General features: G+C 57.7%; 1 protein-coding gene across 1 annotated transcript in view; it reads right to left on the bottom strand.

Annotated features, from left to right (window-relative positions):
- The window catches only part of LOC138489824 (uncharacterized), a 119131-nt gene that overhangs the window by 26272 nt on the left and 70430 nt on the right, over positions 1-22429 (bottom strand). Inside the window, exon 2 of the mRNA XM_069617399.1 lies at positions 7433-7619. Coding sequence (XP_069473500.1) covers positions 7433-7619 — 187 coding nt within the window. The remainder of the gene's footprint in view (positions 1-7432; positions 7620-22429) is intronic.

Genomic DNA, 22429 nt, shown 5'->3' with positions numbered 1-22429 from the left:
TTTCTTTTGCACAGTGGAGCCAGAAAGATAGATGTTGAGTGATATATTGGGGTACATGCCATTTTTGTATGTTGAATAGTGTTCTGAATCTTAAACAGCCCTGCTCCACTCCTGAGAGTCGGGTGGACTTGAGGGTGCCCCATTGCCTGAGGTTCGTTACACACCCCTAGGGCCCCTCTCATGCCTTGAACACAGATAACAAAAGGCCCAAAGCTGAATATATATGCCGCATGGTTTTTACACATTTTACTGTTATGGTGATTATTTGAGCACCATACCCAGTGTGCATTGCATGCTCAGAAGGAAAGCACCTTTGAATTAATATTATAGACATGTTTGATGACTTGGTGGCCATTCGTATGTTCCTGAAATGCACTTTGTTTTTATGCAAAGAAGCCAGCATCCGATGTTCAGCGCACAAATATGATTTAACACTCAGCTCTGCCCCTCAGTCCGGCCCACACCACTGACAATCTGCCCCTTCCCCGTCTCCCCGTCATCTAACGTGTGAAGGAAGTGGGGAGTTCCCCTAGTAAATGGTGCCCATTTCCAGCAATGGACACAACGATCCATGAGCGCATGTACGAGAGTCAATGCTAAGAGGCTCTCAATCGTGTATTTGTATTTATTGAATGAAGGGTCTCGTATAATAGGGTAAATGAGGCAGGAAGTCTCTGTGGGGGGAACCCCTGCAAACGACCATTGATATCGCAATAAAGTTAATAGGGGGTTGGGGGGGATTTGATGGGTCCTAAAGCAAGGTCAAGTACAAGGTGACAGATATTACAATTGCATACGTTGCTGACCGAGTGCCACTGCATGAGGTGGTATACATATTTATTTATTTATTTAAACCTTGATACAGCCCTGTCTCCATCCAGAAGATATTGGCGCACTTTAAACTTTAAACAGTTCAATGGGAGGAAGCCGTGCTCAAAGTGGGCCGGGCCCCGGCAGTCTCCAAAAAGTGGGGCTGAGCTGGGGGCCTTCCGGGGTACCCCGGTCCCACCACAGCATGGCAGGACACATTATCCTGCCACAGCCGTAGCCGCGTTGGGAAATGCGCCTGCCATTTTAATGTCAGGCAGCTGACAGAAGTGCCAGCCAGCCAGAGCAACACTGTGGCTAGCTGGCACTTCTAAAATATGGACTAAAGGATGGGGATGACAACAGACCACACACATTTATCATTTCACATATATAGATAAACGTTTTTTCAAAACAAATGTAATTTCATTTTTGAATAAATATTCAATGTTTTAAAAACCACAAGAAATTACATGCATCATTTTCTACAAGCAGTTTAATTTAGCCAATCGTGGGCTCATGTACATTTCCCCACCTTACATACACTCTCATTCAAACTTCACACACTTTCTTCATTCCATACCTCAATGACACTCTAAAATAGGTCACTCCCAACAATTCTATTCACAAAATGCCCAGTTCCCTATGTCCATTTTAAGGTGACTCAATCTGTCTATAAGTTTCTTCGCAGATTCACAGTCGACACGTGTTTCGGTTGTCAATATTGGACGATAACAATAATTTCCATTTCGATCATGCAACCTTCATCAGGACAAGAACAGTAAAATACATCATTCCTGTTACAAACTATAGGGTGAGCCACACCACTTTTCTTAGACGGTACACAATTTCTAGTCATCACGTCACTATCATTAGTCCAGCTGCAAAATGTATTTTCCAGGTATTAAATACCTATATGCCCCATGGACTTATATATTCCTTGGCAGTCGAATCATTTAAATGACTCAGTCTTATATTCAATGCTCCGCTCTTCGTGGACCGATATGCACAGTTTCTGTTTAGTAGTCTCTCATCACTTAGCGCTTTGCGCTCTCCTTTTCAATCTCAACTGTGTGTTCTGCAATTACGATCCGTCGCCCAATTTTTAGTGTTGCCCGCAACGGATTGTAACTGCAGAAAACACAGTTGAGATTGAAGAGGAGCGCGTGAAGCACGAAGTGATGAGAGATTACTAAACATGAACTGCACATACCGGTCCACGAAGAGCGGAGTATTGATTATGAGACTAATAGTCATTTAAAAGAATCAACTGCCAAAGAATATATAAGTCCATGAGGCATATAGGTATTTAATACCTGGAAAACACATTTTGAAGCTGGACTAATGATGGTGACGTGATGACTAGAAATTGTGTACCGTCTAAGAAAAGTGGTGTGGCTCACCCTATAGTTTGTAACAGGAATGATATATTTTCCTGTTCTTGTCCTGATGAAGGTTGCATGATCGAAATGGACATTATTGTTATCGTCCAATATTGACAGCCAAAACACGTGTCGACTGAGAATCTGCGAAGAAACTTATAGACAGATTGAGTCACCTTAAAATGGACATAGGGAACTGGGCATTTTGTGAATAGAATTGTTGGGAGTGACCTATTTTAGAGTGTCATTGAGGTATGGAATGAAGAAAGTGTGTGAAGTTTGAATGAGAGTGTATGTAAGGTGGGGAAATGTACATGAGCCCACGATTGGCTAAATTAAACTGCTTGTAGAAAATGATGCATGTAATTTCTTGTGGTTTTTAAAACATTGAATATTTATTCAAAAATAAAATGAAATTTGTTTTGAAAAAACGTTTATCTATATCTGTGAAATGATAATAATCATGTGTGGTCTGTTATCCTCCATCCTTTGGTCCATATTTTTGTTTTTGGATGTTCCGCCTGAAGGACCATGGATTATAATCAGGCACTCCTTATTTTTGAATTGGCTGGCACTTCTGTCAGTCACTCTAACTTCCTCTTGTGACCCCTTGTCGAGGGGTCACAAGAGGAAGTTATGGTGACTTTGTTTGTCCTTCCCAGGTCACTGACTCCCAGCGAACCCACGGGCTTCGTGATCTATTAGATCACGGAGCCCGCAGGTTCGCTGAGGGTCAAAGATGCCTCAGGCTCTGTGATTCGTCTGAGCACAGATCACTGACCCCAGGCGTCTTTGTCCATTGGCAAAGCTTTATAAAAGATGCTTTGAATGGTGTATGTTTCAAGCCTCTTTTATAAACATAGAAATATGTTTCAAATGTCTATGTTTATAAAAGGTGGCTTGACAAAAGTACACAAACCATAGTAAGGAACGCATTCAAATATATAAATGCTTGCTTACATTTTTTATATTTGTTTGCACACCCCTTACTATGGTTTGTGCACTTGTTAGGCCACGCCCAGCATGGAAGCCACGCCCCCAAACGAGGTCCCCCTCTCAATTTCTTACCGCACTTAAAGAACTGGGAGGCGGTGAAAAAGAAGACGGGGAGATGGGGATAGATGCAGGGTTGGCAGGGCGGCGGGGTGCCGGGTAGGGTCGGGAAATGAAGCGGCACAGATGTAGGCTGGGGACCCCTGGGTATCTCTGAGCTGCCTTTTCATTCCTTTGCTTTTTTAGCGTTTCTTTGAAGTGTGGGTGTTAGTGGCTGTGGGGTGATAGTGTGTGTGTGTGTTCGTACGTGTGCCCTGGATCTCAGAACTCTAGACTCTATGACGCCAAAGCTGCACTCCATCAGGTGTGAATGGGGGAGCGGGTGTGAGCGGGTGGGGGGCAGCTTGAGCTGGACCCTACTTTTGAATAGGGTGTTGGGTTAGGGGTTCTTGACACTTGCAGTGCTGGTTCTATGAATGCATTAAAACGAACAGGAGTGCGTTGGCTCGAATCCTGGGGTCAAATTAGATCTAGGGGTCCCCCAGGTGATCGGGCGCACGCCAGGTTTGAACCCTCGTTGTCACTCGTTCACGGATGCCCCCTCCCTTCATGGCCAGCTCTGCTTATAGAGGGTGGCGGGTGCCTGGGCGCACGTGTGCTGGGAGGGGCAGCCACTCGCACGCACGTGCCTGTGATCTGGGCCAGCGTATGAAGGCGCGGGTGCACGCGGGTCCGATTAATGGTAAGACACCCCCTAGTGGCGACAGTATGACATTGTCCCGAAAGGCTGTGTGTGACGAAGCGCAGGCATTGGGCAAGAGTCGTGTTGAGGCAGGTGGCCTGATTAAAAGTGATTGGACACACGTTGATAACGGGCACTATTGTACCCCAATGTTAACATCCAGGTAGAGTGGCATGCCCAGGGTCACACAGTGTGAGGGTGCTGGTGTGGGCACTCGGAGGGCCTGCTTCCAAACATAAGACTGCAGACACGAGGCGCAATCTCCCCCTCTACCTGTCTCTGCCTACTTCAGATCTCTACCAGCTTTGCCCCCCTGGGCAAGCCTCCTGCCCTACCCTACCTGGGCACAGGAGCGCTGCCGGGGTGGGTGCTGGCCCAGTAGCACCCTGGGACTTTTCTAGGTGTTGGATTGGTAGGGGGTGGCGCTTGCTTCTGGGAGTGTGCAAATGAGATGAACCAGAGCAACCAGATTATCCCCCCCACCCCCCCACCACCACCCCTCCGCCCCTTGCTCGCACCTTGTAAGGAGCACTTGCATGTAACCGCTTTGCAAGGGCCGGAAACGCCCCCCGCCCCCCTTCCCCCAGATCTGAGGGCAACGAGCAGAAGTGGGGCTACTTAGAAGTCATTCGGGCTATTTTGGGGTGCCAGCAATGAAGGGCTCCCAGAAGACGGGGACACATGGCTGGCAGTGGGGGCTATGGGGGCTGCGAGCTGTTCGGGAGCTCATTAAAGCGCATTGTGCGCTCGCGAGTCTCTGGATGAGGGGGCTTGGCACAGGATGAAAGTCTGGGGGCCAGTGTGTTTAGCCAGTCAAGCCACTCAAGCCTTCGGAGCTGCACAAAGGCCGGCTCAGGCCTATGCAGGGGGCGGGCAGCCACCTACTGTGCCCAGCTCAGCCATTCAGGACTCCTGGCACCTAGGAGCGGAGCAGCCTTGGCATGAGGGCGAAGAACCAGTGTGCCCGTCTGATTGTGAAACATTCTGCAGTGCAGGGCGGCCTTCAAGAAACGCCCCAGATGTCATTGTGAGCAGCGCCCCCAGCTGCCCCCTGAGATGATGTATGTCGGGTATTGAGGCTTGAGGAGGGGAAGGTTCCCCGATTTAAGGAGCTGTTGATGATTGTCAGGTGAGGGAGGAGTGCTTCAGGTGTGAGGGTCTTGAGTACGGAGGCAGGGAGGATGTCGTCCCCAGGGGGCGCAAGCGACCAGCATGAAACGTACCAACAAAAAAAAGCAGATTGGAGGAAATGGGGGGCAGGGGCGGCTCACATGGTCGGGCAGAAGCATGAAACGGTCTCAGGCATCAGTGAGAAAGTGGCCCGCAGCTGTAAATGGATATTTAGTCCTTTAGTCACAGACTGTTTGAATAGTACTCAGAGAGGTGCAAATTGTGATATTTAAAGAATATTTATTCAACAACAATGGTCAAAACTACTAGATGCATAGTGAAATAACTCATCAAACTAGCCCATATTGGCCAAAAAAAGTGGCCCATTTTGACCGGCCCACATTAGCATTTTGCATTTTTGGTGCGTCATTGCCCTATTGCCCAACAGGCCAGTCCGAGCCTGGCGGTTCCTCCATAATGGGTGAGGGGGCGTCCACCCTGTGGCCCCCTCACCCATTATGAAGGAGCTGAGGAGCCAGCCCAGTAAAACACTGTGCTCTCCCTCAGCTGCTTTTTCCAGCTGAGGGAGTGCTCCTGGGTTTGCTGAACTCTCAAGGGGAAACACTGTTTCCCTTTGACAGTTCAGTTCCCCAGCTGCACATGCCCACTGAGCCATGCAATGCTGGGAGCGTTTTGCTTCGCCAGTCTTGCATAGCTCATTTGGAATGCTGGCTGGGGCACTGCATGTATGTATGTGTGAGCGGGAGCTCCTGCGCCACCTCGCACATACAGACAGAGCAAGCTGGTGTGGGGCCTTTCAGCACCCACACACAGGAACCTGCAGGAGGTATGTTTATGTTCATTTATTTTTTATTTAAATATGTGTATGGATGCGTGTATGCTTGCGTTATGAGTGAGTGTATGATGATGGGTGCTCGTACGGATCATAGAGTGATTGTTGTGTGAATGGGTGTGTGTGTGTGTGTGTTATGAGTGAGTGTATGGTGATGGGTGCTCGTACGGATCATAGAGTGATTGTTGTGTGAATGGGTGTGTGTGTGTGTGTTTGTTTTGGTCCATTGAGCTGATTTTGATGAGTGGGGGTAGGCAGGGAAGGGGGGTTGTACAACAAAGCATTTTAAAAATGCCTCTTTTGCACAATCCCCCTACCCACCTGCCAAAATCAGCTCTCCTTCTGAGGTGCTGTGGAGCCCAGGGGACAGGGACGGTATTGTTTTTACTGGACACCTATCATCGTTGTCTATTAAAGAAAGTCATGCCTGCACCCTGGGTCTCAGCACCAATTGCAAACTGTTTGGCTTTTTACCCATTAAAAAAAAGTATGCTCTAAAATGCAACATTTTAAGCCATTATTTAAAAAAACATTCACAGGGGAAAATCCCCTCGAACCCCACTTGATTGGTTTGCTATGGCATATCTGTGGAAATATGTATGTATACTCCACTTAAAAAAATCACCAGCCACCTCTGGCACCGGGACTGTGGTGGGAGCAGGATGGGCGGGAGACATGGGATAGTGGTGGGAGCAGGGTGGGGGAGCCCAGGGACTGTGGTGGGAGCAGGATGGGTGGGAGACATGGGATAGTGGTGGGAGCAGGCTGGGGGAGCCCAGGAACTGTGATGGGAGCAGGATGGGCGTGAGAATTGGGATAGTTGTGGGAGCAGGATGGGTGGGAGACATGGGATAGTGGTGGGAGCAGGATTTGGAGAGCTAAGGGTCTGTGGGGGGGTGGGGAGAGCACAGGGACTGGGTAGGAGTGGGATAAGGGAGCCCAGAGACTGTAATGGGAGAAGCGGGGAGCTCAGGGAGTATACTGGGAGTAGGGTGCCGTGACGGTGTGCGATAGTTCATAGCCATTTGGATTTACTGTCCATTTGGAATTTTTGGGGGGCCGACCTGCCCACATTTTGCTTGGGGGGGTGGCAGGCCTAAAAAGTTGAAAGAGCACTGCCTTAAGGGTTGCTAGAATGTCAGTGAGGTCTTCCATAGTGAGTGTCCTGAAAGTTGTCCAGGAAGTTGTGAGATGGGACGTGCAGTGTGCATCAGGTGTGGCGTTGGTATCTTTGTTTTGGTGGATCATGTTCATCTTGTTGACAAAGGCAAAGTTGATGACAGTAGTTTTTCGATGGAGTGTGCTACAGGTGGGTTGGACAGAGGGTTGATGCACTGCTTGATGGCTTGGAAGAGGGCTCTGCTTTCATTGTTGGCCTTGGCTATGGTGTTTTGGCAGTAGTTGGCCGTGGCAGTGTTGGCCAAGCGCCTGCATGTAGCACAGAGCTCTTTGAGCAGTGCAAGGTCACTTACACTACAGGATTTTTGCCAATTCTTTTCTTGTTTTCTGATGGTTCATTTATTGAGGCCAAGTTCTCGGGTGTACCAGGGCGATGCTGCATGGTGGTTGATGTTGTTTGTGAGGGAGGTGTTGAGTTCTTGGCGAAGCGAGTTGCAGTCCTTGTTCAGAGGTGCATCAGTGCATGTGAGGTGGAGTTTGGTGGGGTCTTCTGTCCTTGAAGTATCTGTAGGCTGCTGGTTTGCAATGGGTTTGCTTGAGCAGTGTGACTGACCTGTCAAGCGGAATAAGAGAGCTGTGATGGAGGGTGGGCAGTGCAGTGAGGATGAGGTCGAGGATATTCCTTCGTGTGCTGTATGAGGTTGAGTGTGTTGAGTAGGCAGTGGAGAACTTCCTTCATTGACTTGGTTGCTGGGTTTCCAGGGATGATGAAGTCGCAGAGGAAAATGTTGTTGGCATGCGTGAGAGACATGGTGGTGACTAAGTCTGTGAAGTCTTTCATAAAGGAGGTGCTGTGCTTGGGTTGTCTATAGATGAGATAAAAAGTGACTGCGTCCTTTGGGTAGAGCGGGAAGTAGCAGGGTGGGCTTTCGAAAGAGCCAATGCCGGCAGCGTCTAGTTGAGTGCACGGCCATGATGGCTTGTGAATGACAGCAAGGCTCCGCCGATCTTGTTTGGGCAGTCCCATTGTAGAATTCCTTAGCCGCGGGGGGTGAGGCCATCTAGGATGTGGGTGGAGGCGGATGTCGTCCAGGTGGCAGTAATGAAGATGGCACTCAAGTCATGTGTGTTTACCACTTCTGATATATCCTTCCCAGAAAATGTCCTGGAAATGCCAAATCCTGGAACACTTGGGATCCAGCAGCATCCCAGATGATGCTGGAGTAGAATTCAGACCAGCAAGAGGAACAGAGTCTGTGCTCCCTCGCTCACCTCCTGCTCTCACTCCTCTGTCTTCCCCCTCGTGTACCCTGCTCCCTACTCGTCTACTGCAGGGCCCCATTCAAGAGTGCACACAGGAGGTCGGAGGCCACCCACTTTATTCAGAGGGTGGACTCAGTCCCCCCATCTAAAATGATAAACATTGAATGTCCTCTTTGAATTTATAAATTAAAGCCAACCTTAGGGATCAAACCAGAATCATCAGGTTTGTAGGTGGGACATTCACCACTGCACTATATAATCCGATGACAAATCACAAACTAAAGGTGAAATGTCCCATTTCGGTACCGCAAGTCCCAGGGAAAACATTTGTAGCGGTCCATGGTCCAAACACGATTAGAAGAAAATATCCTCTCTTGGTTGTGTGTGTGTGTTGATTGTATGCAAAGCAAATGCCATTTGCCCTGTGCAATTTGGTGGTTATGCAAAGACAACTTAATAAAATGTTCATATTTCACCTTGATATGCACATTTCTGGTGACGTCACACCCCAACGCATTTGTTGATGAGACCCCACTTTAATATTTAGGTCTTGACCCCTGGTCTGCTGCTCTCTCCTATTCTTCCCCATCCTCTGTTCTGCTGCTGTCTGCCCTCTCTCTCCTTTACACTGCTCCTCCACCCAGCTCCTCTCCCTCCCCATCCTCTCCCCTGCTCCTCCTCTCACCTCCCCATCCTCTCCCCTGATCCTCCATTCACCTCCCCTCTCCCCATCCTCTCCCCTGCTCATCCCCTCACCTACTCTCTCTCTAAATCCTCTCCCCTGCTGCTCCCTTCACCTCCCCTCTCCCCATCCTCTCCTCTCCCCATCCTCTCCCCTGCTCCTCCCCTCACCCCCCCTCTCTCCACATCCTCTCCTCTGCTCCTCCCTTCACCTCCCCTCTGTCCCCATCCTACCCCTGCTCCTCCCATTACCTCTCCTCTCTCCCCATCCTCTCCTCTGCTCCTCCACTCACCTCCCCTCTCTCCCCATCCTCTCCTCTGCTCCTCCCCTCACCTCGCCTCTCTCCCCATCCTCTCCCCTGCTCCTCCCTTCACCTCCCCTCTCTCCCATCCTCTCCTCTGCTCCTCTCTTCACCTCCCCTCTCTCCCCATCCTCTCCCCTGCTCCACCTCTCACCCCTCGCTCCCCATCCTACCCCTGTTCCTCCCATTACCTCCCCTCTCCCCCATCCTCTCACCTGCTCCTCCCTTCACCTCCCCTCTCTCCCCACCCTCTCCCCTGCTCCTCCCTTCAACTCCCCTCTCTCCCCTTCCTCACCCTGCTCCTCTCTTCACCTCCCCTCTCCCCTCTCTCCTCATCCTCTCGCTGCTCCTCCTCTCCCTCCTCTCTCCCCATCCTCTCCTCTGCTCCTCCCTTCACATCCCCTCTCTCCCCACCCTCTCCCCTGCTCCTCCCCCACCCCCCTCTCTCCCCATCCTCTCCTCTGCTCCTCCCCTCACCTCCCCTCTCTCCCCATCCTCTCCTCTGCTCCTCCCCTCACCCCCCCTCTCTCCACATCCTCTCCTCTGCTCCTCCCTTCACCTCCCCTCTGTCCCCATCCTACCCCTGCTCCTCCCATTACCTCTCCTCTCTCCCCATCCTCTCCTCTGCTCCTCCCTTCACCTCCCCTCTCTCCCCTTCCTCCTCCTGCTCCTCCTCTCACCCCCTCTCTCCCCATCATCTCTCCTTCCCCTCCCTTCACCTCGCCTCTCTCCCCATCCTCTCCTCTGCTCCTCCCTTCACCTCCCCTCTCTCCCCATCCTCTCCTCTGCTCCTCCCCTCACCTCGCCTCTCTCCCCATCCTCTCCCCTGCTCCTCCCTTCACCTCCCCTCTCTCCCATCCTCTCCTCTGCTCCTCTCTTCACCTCCCCTCTCTCCCCATCCTCTCCCCTGCTCCACCTCTCACCCCTCGCTCCCCATCCTACCCCTGTTCCTCCCATTACCTCCCCTCTCCCCCATCCTCTCACCTGCTCCTCCCTTCACCTCCCCTCTCTCCCCACCCTCTCCCCTGCTCCTCCCTTCAACTCCCCTCTCTCCCCATCCTCTCCCCTGCGCCTCCTCTCACCCCCTCTCTCCCCATCATCTCTCCTTCCCCTCCCTTCACCTCGCCTCTCTCCCCATCCTCTCCTCTGCTCCTCCCTTCACCTCCCCTCTCTCCCCATCCTCTCCTCTGCTCCTCCCCTCACCTCGCCTCTCTCCCCATCCTCTCCCCTGCTCCTCCCTTCACCTCCCCTCTCTCCCATCCTCTCCTCTGCTCCTCTCTTCACCTCCCCTCTCTCCCCATCCTCTCCCCTGCTCCACCTCTCACCCCTCGCTCCCCATCCTACCCCTGTTCCTCCCATTACCTCCCCTCTCCCCCATCCTCTCACCTGCTCCTCCCTTCACCTCCCCTCTCTCCCCACCCTCTCCCCTGCTCCTCCCTTCAACTCCCCTCTCTCCCCATCCTCTCACCTGCTCCTCCCTTCACCTCCCCTCTCTCCCCACCGTCTCCCCTGCTCCTCCCTTCAACTCCCCTCTCTCCCCTGCTCCTCCCTTCACCTCCCCTCTCTCCCTTCACCTCTGCTCTCTCCCCATCCTCTCCCCTGCTCCCCCTTCACCTCCCTCTCCCCATCCTCTCCCCTGCTCCTCCCTTCACCTTCCCTCTCTCCCATCCTCTCCCTCTGCTCCTCTCTTCACCTCCCCTCTCTCCCCATCCTCTCCCCTGCTCCACCTCTCACCCCTCGCTCCCCATCCTACCCCTGTTCCTCCCATTACCTCCCCTCTCCCCCATCCTCTCACCTGCTCCTCCCTTCACCTCCCTCTCTCCCCACCCTCTCCCTGCTCCTCCCTTCAACTCCCCTCTCTCCCCATCCTCTCCCCTGCTCCTCCCTTCACCTCCCCTCTCTCCCCATCCTCTCCCCTGCTCCTCCTTTCACCTCCACTCTCTCCCCATCCTCTCCCCTGCTCCTCCCTTCACCTCCCCTGTCTCCCAATCCTCTCCCCTACTCCTCCCTTCACCTCCCCTCTCTCCCCATCCTCTCCTCTGCGCCTCTTTTCACCTCGCCTCTCTCCCCCATCCTCTCCCCTGCTCCTCCTCTCACCCCTCTCTCCCCATCCTACCCCTGCTCCTCCCATTACCTCGCCTCTCTCCCCATCATCTCCCCTGCTCCACCCTTCACCTCCCCTCTCTCCCATCCTACCCCTGCTCCTCCCATTACCTCCCCTCTCTCCCTATCCTCTCCTCTGCTCCTCCCCTCACCTCCCCTCTCTCCCCATCCTCTCCCCTGCTTCTCCTCTCACCCCCTCTCTCCCATCCTACCCTGCTCCTCCCATTACCTCCCCTCTCCCTCATCCTCTCCTCTGCTCCTCCCTTCACCTCCCCTCTTTCCCCTTCCTCCCCCTGCTCCTCCCTTCACCTCCCCTCTCTCCCCATCCTCTCCCCTCTTCTTTCCCTTCATCTCTCCCCATCCTCTCCCCTGCTCCTCCCTTCACCTCCCTCTCTCCCCATCCTCTCCCATCTTCTTTCCCATCATCTCTCCCCATCCTCTCTCCTGCTCCTCTCTTCCACCTCCCCTCTCTCCCCATCCTCTCCCCTGCTCCTCCCTTCACCTCCCTCTCTCTCCATCCTCTCCTCTGCTCCTCTCTTCACCTCCCTCTCTCCCCATCCTCTCCCCTGCTCCACCTCTCACCCCTCGCTCCCCATCCTACCCCTGTTCCTCCCATTACCTCCCCTCTCCCCATCCTCTCACCTGCTCCTCCTTCACCTCCCCTCTCTCCCCACCCTCTCCCCTGCTCCTCCCTTCAACTCCCCTCTCTCCCCATCCTCTCCCCTGCTCCTCCCTTCACCTCCCCTCTCTCCCCATCCTCTCCCCTGCTCCTCCTTTCACCTCCACTGTCTCCCCATCCTCTCCCCTGCTCCTCCCTTCACCTCCCCCTGTCTCCCAATCCTCTCCCCTGCTCCTCCCTTCACCTCCCCTCTCTCCCCATCCTCTCCTCTGCGCCTCTTTTCACCTCGCCTCTCTCCCCATCCTCTCCCCTGCTCCTCCTCTCACCCCTCTCTCCCCATCCTACCCCTGCTCCTCCCATTACCTCGCCTCTCTCCCCATCATCTCCCCTGCTCCACCCTTCACCTCCCCTCTCTCCCATCCTACCCCTGCTCCTCCCATTACCTCCCCTCTCTCCCTATCCTCTCCTCTGCTCCTCCCCTCACCTCCCCTCTCTCCCCATCCTCTCCCCTGCTCCTCCTCTCACCCCCTCGCTCCCCATCCTACCCCTGCTCCTCCCATTACCTCCCCTCTCTCCCCATCCTCTCCTCTGCTCCTCCCTTCACCTCCCCTCTCTCCCCTTCCTCCCCCTGCTCCTCCCTTCACCTCACCTCTCTCCCCATCCTCTCCCCTCTTCTTTCCAATAATCTCTCCCCATCCTCTCCCCTGCTCCTCCTCTCACCCCCTCCCCATCTTCTCTCCTGCTCCTCCCTTCACCTCCCCTCTCTCCCCATCCTCTCCACTGCACTTCCCCTCACCTCCCCTCGCTCCCCACCCTCTCCCCTGCTCTTCCCTTCACCTCCCCTCTCTCCCCTTCCTCACCCTGCTCCTCCCTTCACCTCCCCTCTCCCCTCTCTCCTCATCCTCTCGCTGCTCCTCCTCTCCCTCCTCTCTCCCCATCCTCTCCTCTGCTCCTCCCTTCACATCCCCTCTCTCCCCACCCTCTCCCCTGCTCCTCCCTTCACCTCCCCTCACTCCCCATCCTCTCCTCTGCTCCTCCCTTCACCTCCCCTCTCTCCCCATCCTCTCCCCTGCTCCTCCTCTCACCCCCTCTCTCCCCATCATCTCCCCTGCTCCTACCTTCACCTCCCCTCTCTCCCCATCCTCTCCTCTGCTCCTCCCTTCACCTCCCCTCTCTCCCCACCCTCTCCCCTGCTCCTCCCTTCACCTCCCCTCTCTCCCCATCCTCTCCTCTGCTCCTCCTCTCACCCCTCTCTCCCCATCTTCTTCCCTGCTTCTCCCTTCACCTCCTCTCCCTCCCCATCCGTCCCCTCTTCTTTCCCACCATCTCTCCCCATCCTCTCCACTGCTCCTCCTCTCACCCCCTCTCTCCCCATCTTCTCCCCTGCTCCTCCTCTCACCCCCTCTCTCCCCATCTTCTCCCCTGATCCTCCCTTCACCTCCCCTCTCTCCCCATCCTGTCCTCTGCTCCTCCCTTCACCTCCCCTCGCTCCCCACCCTCTCCCTTGCTCCTCCCTTCACCTCCCCTCTCTCCCCTTCCTCACCCTGCTCCTCCCTTCACCTCCCCTCTCCCCTCTCTCCTCACCCTCTCCCCTGCTCCTCCTCTCACCTCCTCTCTCCCCATCCTCTCCTCTGCTCCTCCCTTCACATCCCCTCTCTCCCCACCCTCTCCCCTGCTCCTCCCTTCACCTCCCCTCACTCCCCATCCTCTCCCATCTTCTTTCCCATCATCTCTCCCCATCCTCTCCCCTGCTCCTCCTCTCACCCCCTCTCCCTCCTCATCCTTTCCCCTGCTCCTCCTCTCAACCCCTCTCTCCCCATCCCCTCCCCTGCTCCTCCCTTCACCTCCCCTCTCTCCCCATCCTCTCCTCCTCTCACCCCCTCTCCCCCATCTTTTCCCCTGCTCCTCCCTTCACCTCCCCTCTCTCCCCATCCTCTCCCCTGCTCCTCCCTTCAACTCCCCTCTCTCCCCATCCTCTCCTCTGCTCCTCCCCCCACCCCCTCTCTCCCCATCCTCTCATCTGTTCCTCCTCTCACCCCCTCTCTCCCCATCCTCTCCCCTGCTCCTCCCTTCACCTCCCCTCTCTCCCCATCCTCTCCTCTGCTCCTCCCTTCACCTCCCCTCTCTCCCCATGCTCTCCCCTGCTCCTCCTCTCACCCCCTCTCTCCCCATCATCTCCACTGCTCCTACCTTCACCTCCCCTCTCTCCCCATCCTCTCCTCTGCTCCTCCCTTCACCTCCCCTCTCTCCCCACCCTCTCCCCTGCTCCTCCCTTCACCTCCCCTCTCTCCCCATCCTCTCCTCTGCTCCTCCTCTCACCCCCTCTCTCCCCATCTTCTCCCCTGCTTCTCCCTTCACCTCCTCTCCCTCCCCATCCTTCCCCTCTTCTTTCCCATCATCTCTCCCCATCCTCTCCACTGCTCCTCCTCTCACCCCCTCTCTCCCCATCTTCTCCCCTGCTCCTCCCCTCACCCCCTCTCTCCCCATCGTCTCCTCTGCTCCTCCCTTCAACTCCCCTCCCTCCTCATCCTCTCCCCTGCTCCTCCCCTCACCTCCCCTCCCTCATCCTCTCCTCTGCTCCTCCCTTCACCCCCCTCTCTCCCCATCCTCTCCTCTGCTCCTCCCTTCACATCCCCTCTCTCCCCACCCTCTCCCCTGCTCCTCCCTTCACCTTCCCTCTCTCCCCTTCCTCACCCTGCTCCTCCTCTCACCCCCTCTCCCTCCTCATCCTTTCCCCTGCTCCTCCTCTCACCCCCTCTCTCCCCAGCCCCTCCCCTGCTCCTCCCTTCACCTCCCCTCTCTCCCCATCCTCTCCTCCTCTCACCCCCTCTCCCCCCATCGTTTCCCCTGCTCCTCCCCTCACGTCCCCTCTCTCCCCATCCTCTCCTCTGCTCCTCCCTTCACCTCCCCTCTCTCCCCATCCTCTCCTCTGCTCCTCCCTTCACCTCCCCTCTCTCCCATCCTCTCCTCTGCTCCTCCCTTCACCTCCCCTCTCTCCCCATCGTCTCCTCTGCTACTCCCTTCACCTCCCCTCTCTCCCCATCCTCTCCTCTGCTCCTCCCTTCACCTCCCCTCCTCTCCCCATCCTCTCCCCTGCTCCTCCCTTCACCTCCCCTCTCTCCCCATCCTCTCCCCTGCTCCTCCCTTCAACTCCCCTCTCTCCCCATCCTCTCCTCTGCTCCTCCCCCCACCCCCTCTCTCCCCATCCTCTCATCTGTTCCTCCTCTCACCCCCACTCTCCCCATCCTCTCCCTGCTCCTCCCTTCACCTCCGCTCTCTCCCCATCCTCTCCTCTGCTCCTCCCTTCACCTCCCCTCTCTCCCCATGCTCTCCCCTGCTCCTCCTCTCACCCCCTCTCTCCCCATCATCTCCCCTGCTCCTACCTTCACCTCCCCTCTCTCCCCATCCTCTCCTCTGCTCCTCCCTTCACCTCCACTCTCTCCCCACCCTCTCCCCTGCTTCTCCCTTCACCTCCCCTCTCTCCCCATCCCCTCCTCTGCTCCTCCTCTCACCCCTCTCTCCCCATCTTCTCCCCTGCTTCTCCCTTCACCTCCTCTCCCTCCCCATCCTTCCCCTCTTCTTTCCCATCATCTCTCCTCATCCTCTCCACTGCTCCTCCTCTCACCCCCTCTCTCCCCATCTTCTCCCCTGCTCCTCCCCTCACCCCCTCTCTCCCCATCGTCTCCTCTGCTCCTCCCTTCAACTCCCCTCCCTCCTCATCCTCTCCCCTGCTCCTCCCCTCACCTCCCCTCCCTCATCCTCTCCTCTGCTCCTCCCTTCACCCCCTCTCTCCCCATCCTCTCCTCTGCTCCTCCCTTCACATCCCCTCTCTCCCCACCCTCTCCCCTGCTCCTCCCTTCACCTCCCCTCTCTCCCATCCCTCTCCTCTGCTCCTCTCTTCACCTCCCCTCTCTCCCCATCCTCTCCCCTGCTCCACCTCTCACCCCTCGCTCCCCATCCTACCCCTGTTCCTCCCATTACCTCCCCTTTCCCCCATCCTCTCACCTGCTCCTCCCTTCACCTCCCCTCTCTCCCCACCCTCTCCCCTGCTCCTCCCTTCAACTCCCCTCTCTCCCCCATCCTCTCCCCTGCGCCTCCTCTCACCCCCTCTCTCCCCATCATCTCTCCTTCCCCTCCCTTCACCTCGCCTCTCTCCCCATCCTCTCCTCTGCCCCTCCCTTCACCTCGCCTCTCTCCCCATCCTCTCCTCTGCTCCTCCCTTCACCTCCCCTCTCTCCCCATCCTCTCCTCTGCTCCTCCCTTCACCTCCCCTCTCTCCCCATCGTCTCCTCTGCTACTCCCTTCACCTCCCCTCTCTCCCCATCCTCTCCTCTGCTCCTCCCTTCACCTCCCTCTCTCCCCATCCTCTCCCCTGCTCCTCCCTTCACCTCCCCTCTCTCCCCATCCTCTCCCCTGCTCCTCCCTTCAACTCCCCTCTCTCCCCATCCTCTCCTCTGCTCCTCCCCCCCACCCCCTCTCTCCCCATCCTCTCATCTGTTCCTCCTCTCACCCCCACTCTCCCCATCCTCTCCCCTGCTCCTCCCTTCACCTCCGCTCTCTCCCCATCCTCTCCTCTGCTCCTCCCTTCACCTCCCCTCTCTCCCCATGCTCTCCCCTGCTCCTCCTCTCACCCCCTCTCTCCCCATCATCTCCCCTGCTCCTACCTTCACCTCCCCTCTCTCCCCATCCTCTCCTCTGCTCCTCCCTTCACCTCCACTCTCTCCCCACCCTCTCCCCTGCTTCTCCCTTCACCTCCCCTCTCTCCCCATCCCCTCCTCTGCTCCTCCTCTCACCCCTCTCCTCCCCATCTTCTCCCCTGCTTCTCCCTTCACCTCCTCTCCCTCCCCATCCTTCCCCTCTTCTTTCCCATCATCTCTCCTCATCCTCTCCACTGCTCCTCCTCTCACCCCCTCTCTCCCCATCTTCTCCCCTGCTCCTCCCCTCACCCCCTCTCTCCCCATCGTCTCCTCTGCTCCTCCCTTCAACTCCCCTCCCTCCTCATCCTCTCCCCTGCTCCTCCCCTCACCTCCCTCCCTCATCCTCTCCTCTGCTCCTCCCTTCACCCCCTCTCTCCCCATCCTCTCCTCTGCTCCTCCCTTCACATCCCCTCTCTCCCCACCCTCTCCCCTGCTCCTCCCTTCACCTCCCCTCTCTCCATCCTCTCCTCTGCTCCTCTCTTCACCTCCCCTCTCTCCCCATCCTCTCCCCTGCTCCACCTCTCACCCCTCGCTCCCCATCCTACCCCTGTTCCTCCCATTACCTCCCCTCTCCCCCATCCTCTCACCTGCTCCTCCCTTCACCTCCCCTCTCTCCCCACCCTCTCCCCTGCTCCTCCCTTCAACTCCCCTCTCTCCCCATCCTCTCCCCTGCGCCTCCTCTCACCCCCTCTCTCCCCATCATCTCTCCTTCCCCTCCCTTCACCTCGCCTCTCTCCCCATCCTCTCCTCTGCTCCTCCCTTCACCTCCCTCTCTCCCCATCCTCTCCTCTGCTCCTCCCCTCACCTCGCCTCTCTCCCCATCCTCTCCCCTGCTCCTCCCTTCACCTCCCCTCTCTCCCATCCTCTCCTCTGCTCCTCTCTTCACCTCCCCTCTCTCCCATCCTCTCCCCTGCTCCACCTCTCACCCCTCGCTCCCCATCCTACCCCTGTTCCTCCCATTACCTCCCCTCTCCCCCATCCTCTCACCTGCTCCTCCCTTCACTCCCCTCTCTCCCCACCCTCTCCCCTGCTCCTCCCTTCAACTCCCCTCTCTCCCCATCCTCTCACCTGCTCCTCCCCTTCACCTCCCCTCTCTCCCCACCGTCTCCCCTGCTCCTCCCTTCAACTCCCCTCTCTCCCCTGCTCCTCCCTTCACCTCCCCCTCTCTCCCTTCACCTCTGCTCTCTCCCCATCCTCTCCCCTGCTCCCCCTTCACCTCCCCTCTCCCCATCCTCTCCCCTGCTCCTCCCTTCACCTCCCCTCTCTCCCATCCTCTCCTCTGCTCCTCTCTTCACCTCCCCTCTCTCCCCATCCTCTCCCCTGCTCCACCTCTCACCCCTCGCTCCCCATCCTACCCCTGTTCCTCCCATTACCTCCCCTCTCCCCCATCCTCTCACCTGCTCCTCCCTTCACCTCCCCTTCTCCCCACCCTCTCCCCTGCTCCTCCCTTCAACTCCCCTCTCTCCCCATCCTCTCCCCTGCTCCTCCCTTCACCTCCCCTCTCTCCCCATCCTCTCCCCTGCTCCTCCTTTCACCTCCACTCTCTCCCCATCCTCTCCCCTGCTCCTCCCTTCACCTCCCCTGTCTCCCAATCTCTCCCCTACTCCTCCCTTCACCTCCCCTCTCTCCCCATCCTCTCCTCTGCTCCTCTTTTCACCTCGCCTCTCTCCCCATCCTCTCCCCTGCTCCTCCTCTCACCCTCTCTCCCCATCCTACCCCTGCTCCTCCCATTACCTCGCCTCTCTCCCCATCATCTCCCTGCTCCACCCTTCACCTCCCCTCTCTCCCATCCTACCCCTGCTCCTCCCATTACCTCCCCTCTCTCCCTATCCTCTCCTCTGCTCCTCCCCTCACCTCCCCTCTCTCCCCCATCCTCTCCCCCTGCTTCTCCTCTCACCCCCTCTCTCCCCATCCTACCCCTGCTCCTCCCATTACCTCCCCTCTCTCCTCATCCTCTCCTCTGCTCCTCCCTTCACCTCCCCTCTTTCCCCTTCCTCCCCCTGCTCCTCCCTTCACCTCCCCTCTCTCCCCATCCTCTCCCCTCTTCTTTCCCATCATCTCTCCCCATCCTCTCCCCTGCTCCTCCCTTCACCTCCCCTCTCTCCCCATCCTCTCCCATCTTCTTTCCCATCATCTCTCCCCATCCTCTCTCCTGCTCCTCTCTTCACCTCCCCTCTCTCCCCATCCTCTCCCCTGCTCCTCCCTTCACCTCCCCTCTCTCCCATCCTCTCCTCTGCTCCTCTCTTCACCTCCCCTCTCTCCCCATCCTCTCCCCTGCCTCCACCTCTCACCCCTCGCTCCCCATCCTACCCCTGTTCCTCCCATTACCTCCCCTCTCCCCCCATCCTCTCACCTGCTCCTCCCTTCACCTCCCCTCTCTCCCCACCCTCTCCCCTGCTCCTCCCTTCAACTCCCCTCTCTCCCCATCCTCTCCCCTGCTCCTCCCTTCACCTCCCCTCTCTCCCCATCCTCTCCCCTGCTCCCTCCTTTCACCTCCACTGTCTCCCCATCCTCTCCCCTGCTCCTCCCTTCACCTCCCCTGTCTCCCCAATCCTCTCCCCTGCTCCTCCTTCACCTCCCCTCTCTCCCCATCCTCTCCTCTGCGCCTTCTTTTCACCTCGCCTCTCTCCCCATCCTCTCCCCTGCTCCTCCTCTCACCCCTCTCTCCCCATCCTACCCCTGCTCCTCCCATTACCTCGCCTCTCTCCCCATCATCTCCCCTGCTCCACCCTTCACCTCCCCTCTCTCCCATCCTACCCCTGCTCCTCCCATTACCTCCCCTCTCTCCCTATCCTCTCCTCTGCTCCTCCCCTCACCTCCCCTCTCTCCCCATCCTCTCCCCTGCTCCTCCTCTCACCCCCTCGCTCCCCATCCTACCCCTGCTCCTCCCATTACCTCCCCTCTCCCCATCCTCTCCTCTGCTCCTCCCTTCACCTCCCCTCTCTCCCTTCCTCCCCCTGCTCCTCCCTTCACCTCACCTCTCTCCCCATCCTCTCCCCTCTTCTTTCCAATAATCTCTCCCCATCCTCTCCCCTGCTCCTCCCTCACCCCCTCCCCATCTTCTCTCCCTGCTCCTCCCTTCACCTCCCCTCTCTCCCATCCTCTCCACTGCACTTCCCCCTCACCTCCCCTCGCTCCCCACCCTCTCCCCTGCTCTTCCCTTCACCTCCCCTCTCTCCCCTTCCCTCACCCTGCTCCTCCCTTCACCTCCCCTCTCCCTCTCTCCTCATCCTCTCGCTGCTCCTCCTCTCCCTCCTCTCTCCCCATCCTCTCCTCTGCTCCTCCCTTCACATCCCCTCTCTCCCCACCCTCTCCCCTGCTCCTCCCTTCACCTCCCCTCACTCCCCATCCTCTCCTCTGCTCCTCCCTTCACCTCCCCTCTCTCCCCATCCTCTCCCCTGCTCCTCCTCTCACCCCCTCTCTCCCCATCATCTCCCCTGCTCCTACCTTCACCTCCCCTCTCCCCATCCTCTCCCTCTGCTCCTCCCTTCACCTCCCCTCTCTCCCCACCCTCTCCCCTGCTCCTCCCTTCACCTCCCCTCTCTCCCCATCCTCTCCTCTGCTCCTCCTCTCACCCCTCTCTCCCCATCTTCTTCCCTGCTTCTCCCTTCACCTCCTCTCCCTCCCCATCCGTCCCCCTTTCTTTCCCACCATCTCTCCCCATCCTCTCCACTGCTCCTCCTCTCACCCCCTCTCTCCCCATCTTCTCCCCTGCTTCCACCTCTCACCCCCTCTCTCCCCATCTTCTCCCCTGATCCTCCCTTCACCTCCCCTCTCTCCCCATCCTGTCCTCTGCTCCTCCCTTCACCTCCCCTCGCTCCCCACCCTCTCCCTTGCTCCTCCCTTCACCTCCCCCTCTCTCCCCTTCCTCACCCTGCTCCTCCCTTCACCTCCCCTCCCCTCTCTCCTCACCCTCTCCCCTGCTCCTCCTCTCACCTCCTCTCTCCCCATCCTCTCCTCTGCTCCTCCCTTCACATCCCCTCTCTCCCCCCCCTCTCCCCTGCTCCTCCCTTCACCTCCCCTCACTCCCCATCCTCTCCCATCTTCTATCCCATCATCTCTCCCCATCCTCTCCCCTGCTCCTCCTCTCACCCCCTCTCCCTCCTCATCCTTTCCCCTGCTCCTCCTCTCAACCCCTCTCTCCCCATCCCCTCCCCTGCTCCTCCCTTCACTCCCCTCTCTCCCCATCCTCTCCTCCTCTCACCCCCTCTCCCCCATCTTTTCCCCTGCTCCTCCTTCACCTCCCCTCTCTCCCCCATCCTCTCCCCTGCTCCTCCCTCAACTCCCCTCTCTCCCCATCCTCTCCTCTGCTCCTTCCCCCCACCCCCTCTCTCCCCATCCTCTCATCTGTTCCTCCTCTCACCCCCTCTCTCCCCCATCCTCTCCCTGCTCCTCCCTTCACCTCCCTCTCTCCCCATCCTCTCCTCTGCTCCTCCCTTCACCTCCCCTCTCTCCCCATGCTCTCCCCTGCTCCTCCTCACCCCCTCTCTCCCCATCATCTCCACTGCTCCTACCTTCACCTCCCCTCTCTCCCCATCCTCTCCTCTGCTCTCTCCCTTCACCTCCCCTCTCTCCCCACCCTCCACTCTCCTCCTTCACCTCCCCTCTCTCCCATTCCTCTCCTCTGCTCCTCCCTCTCACCCCCTCTCTCCCCATCTTCTCCCCTGCTTCTCCCTTCACCTCCTCTCCCCCCCATCCCTTCCCCTCTCTTTCCCATCATCTCTCCCCATCCTCTCCACTGCTCCTCCTCTCACCCCCTCTCTCCCCATCTTCTCCCCTGCTCCTCCCCTCACCCCCTCTCTCCCCATCGCTCCTCTGCTCCTCCCTTCAACTCCCCTCCCTCCTCATCCTCTCCCCTGCTCCTCCCCTCACCTCCCCTCCCTCATCCTCTCCTCTGCTCCTCCCTTCACCCCCCTCTCTCCCCATCCTCTCCTCTGCTCCTCCCTTCACATCCCCTCTCTCCCCACCTCTCCCTGCTCCTCCCTTCACCTTCCCTCTCTCCCTTCCTCACCCTGCTCCTCCCCTCACCCCCTCTCCCTCCTCATCCTTTCCCCTGCTCCTCCTCGTCACCCCCTCCTCTCCCCAGCCCCTCCCCTGCTCCTCCTTCACCTCCCCTCTCTCCCCATCCTCTCCTCCCTCACCCCCTCTCCCCCCATTCGTTTCCCCTGCTCCTCCCCTCACTCCCCTCTCCCCATCCTCTCCTCTGCTCCTCCCTTCACCTCCCCTCTCTCCCCATCCTCTCCTCTGCTCCTCCCTTCACCTCCCCTCTCTCCCCATCCTCTCCTCTGCTCCTCCCTTCACCTCCCCTCTCTCCCCATCTCCCTCTGCTACTCCCCTTCCACCTCCCCTCTCTCCCCATCCTCTCCTCTGCTCCCCTTCACCTCCCCTCTCTCCCCATCCTCTCCCCTGCTCCTCCCTTCACCTCCCCTCTCTCCCCATCCTCTCCCTGTCCTCCCTTCAACTCCCCTCTCTCCCATCCTCTCCTCTGCTCCTCCCCCACCCCCTCTCTCCCATCCTCTCATCTGTTCCTCCTCTCACCCCCACTCTCCCCATCCTCTCCCTGCTCCTCCCTTCACCTCCGCTCTCTCCCCATCCTCTCCTCTGCTCCTCCCCTCACCTCCCCTCTCTCCCCATCCTCTCCCCTGGCTTTTTCCCCTCCCTTCTTCACCCCCTCTCTCCCCATCATCTCCCCTGCTCTCCACTTCACCTCCCCTCTCCTCCCATCCTCTCTCTTCTGCTCCTCCCTTCACCTCCACTC

The sequence above is a fragment of the Ambystoma mexicanum genome, chromosome 9 (genome assembly GCF_040938575.1).
Source record: "Ambystoma mexicanum isolate Mex_15411 chromosome 9, UKY_AmexF1_1, whole genome shotgun sequence".
Lineage (NCBI taxonomy): Eukaryota > Metazoa > Chordata > Amphibia > Caudata > Ambystomatidae > Ambystoma > Ambystoma mexicanum.
The sequence above is the reverse complement of the archived record's forward strand: the minus strand, read 5'-3'. Positions and strand labels throughout refer to the sequence as shown.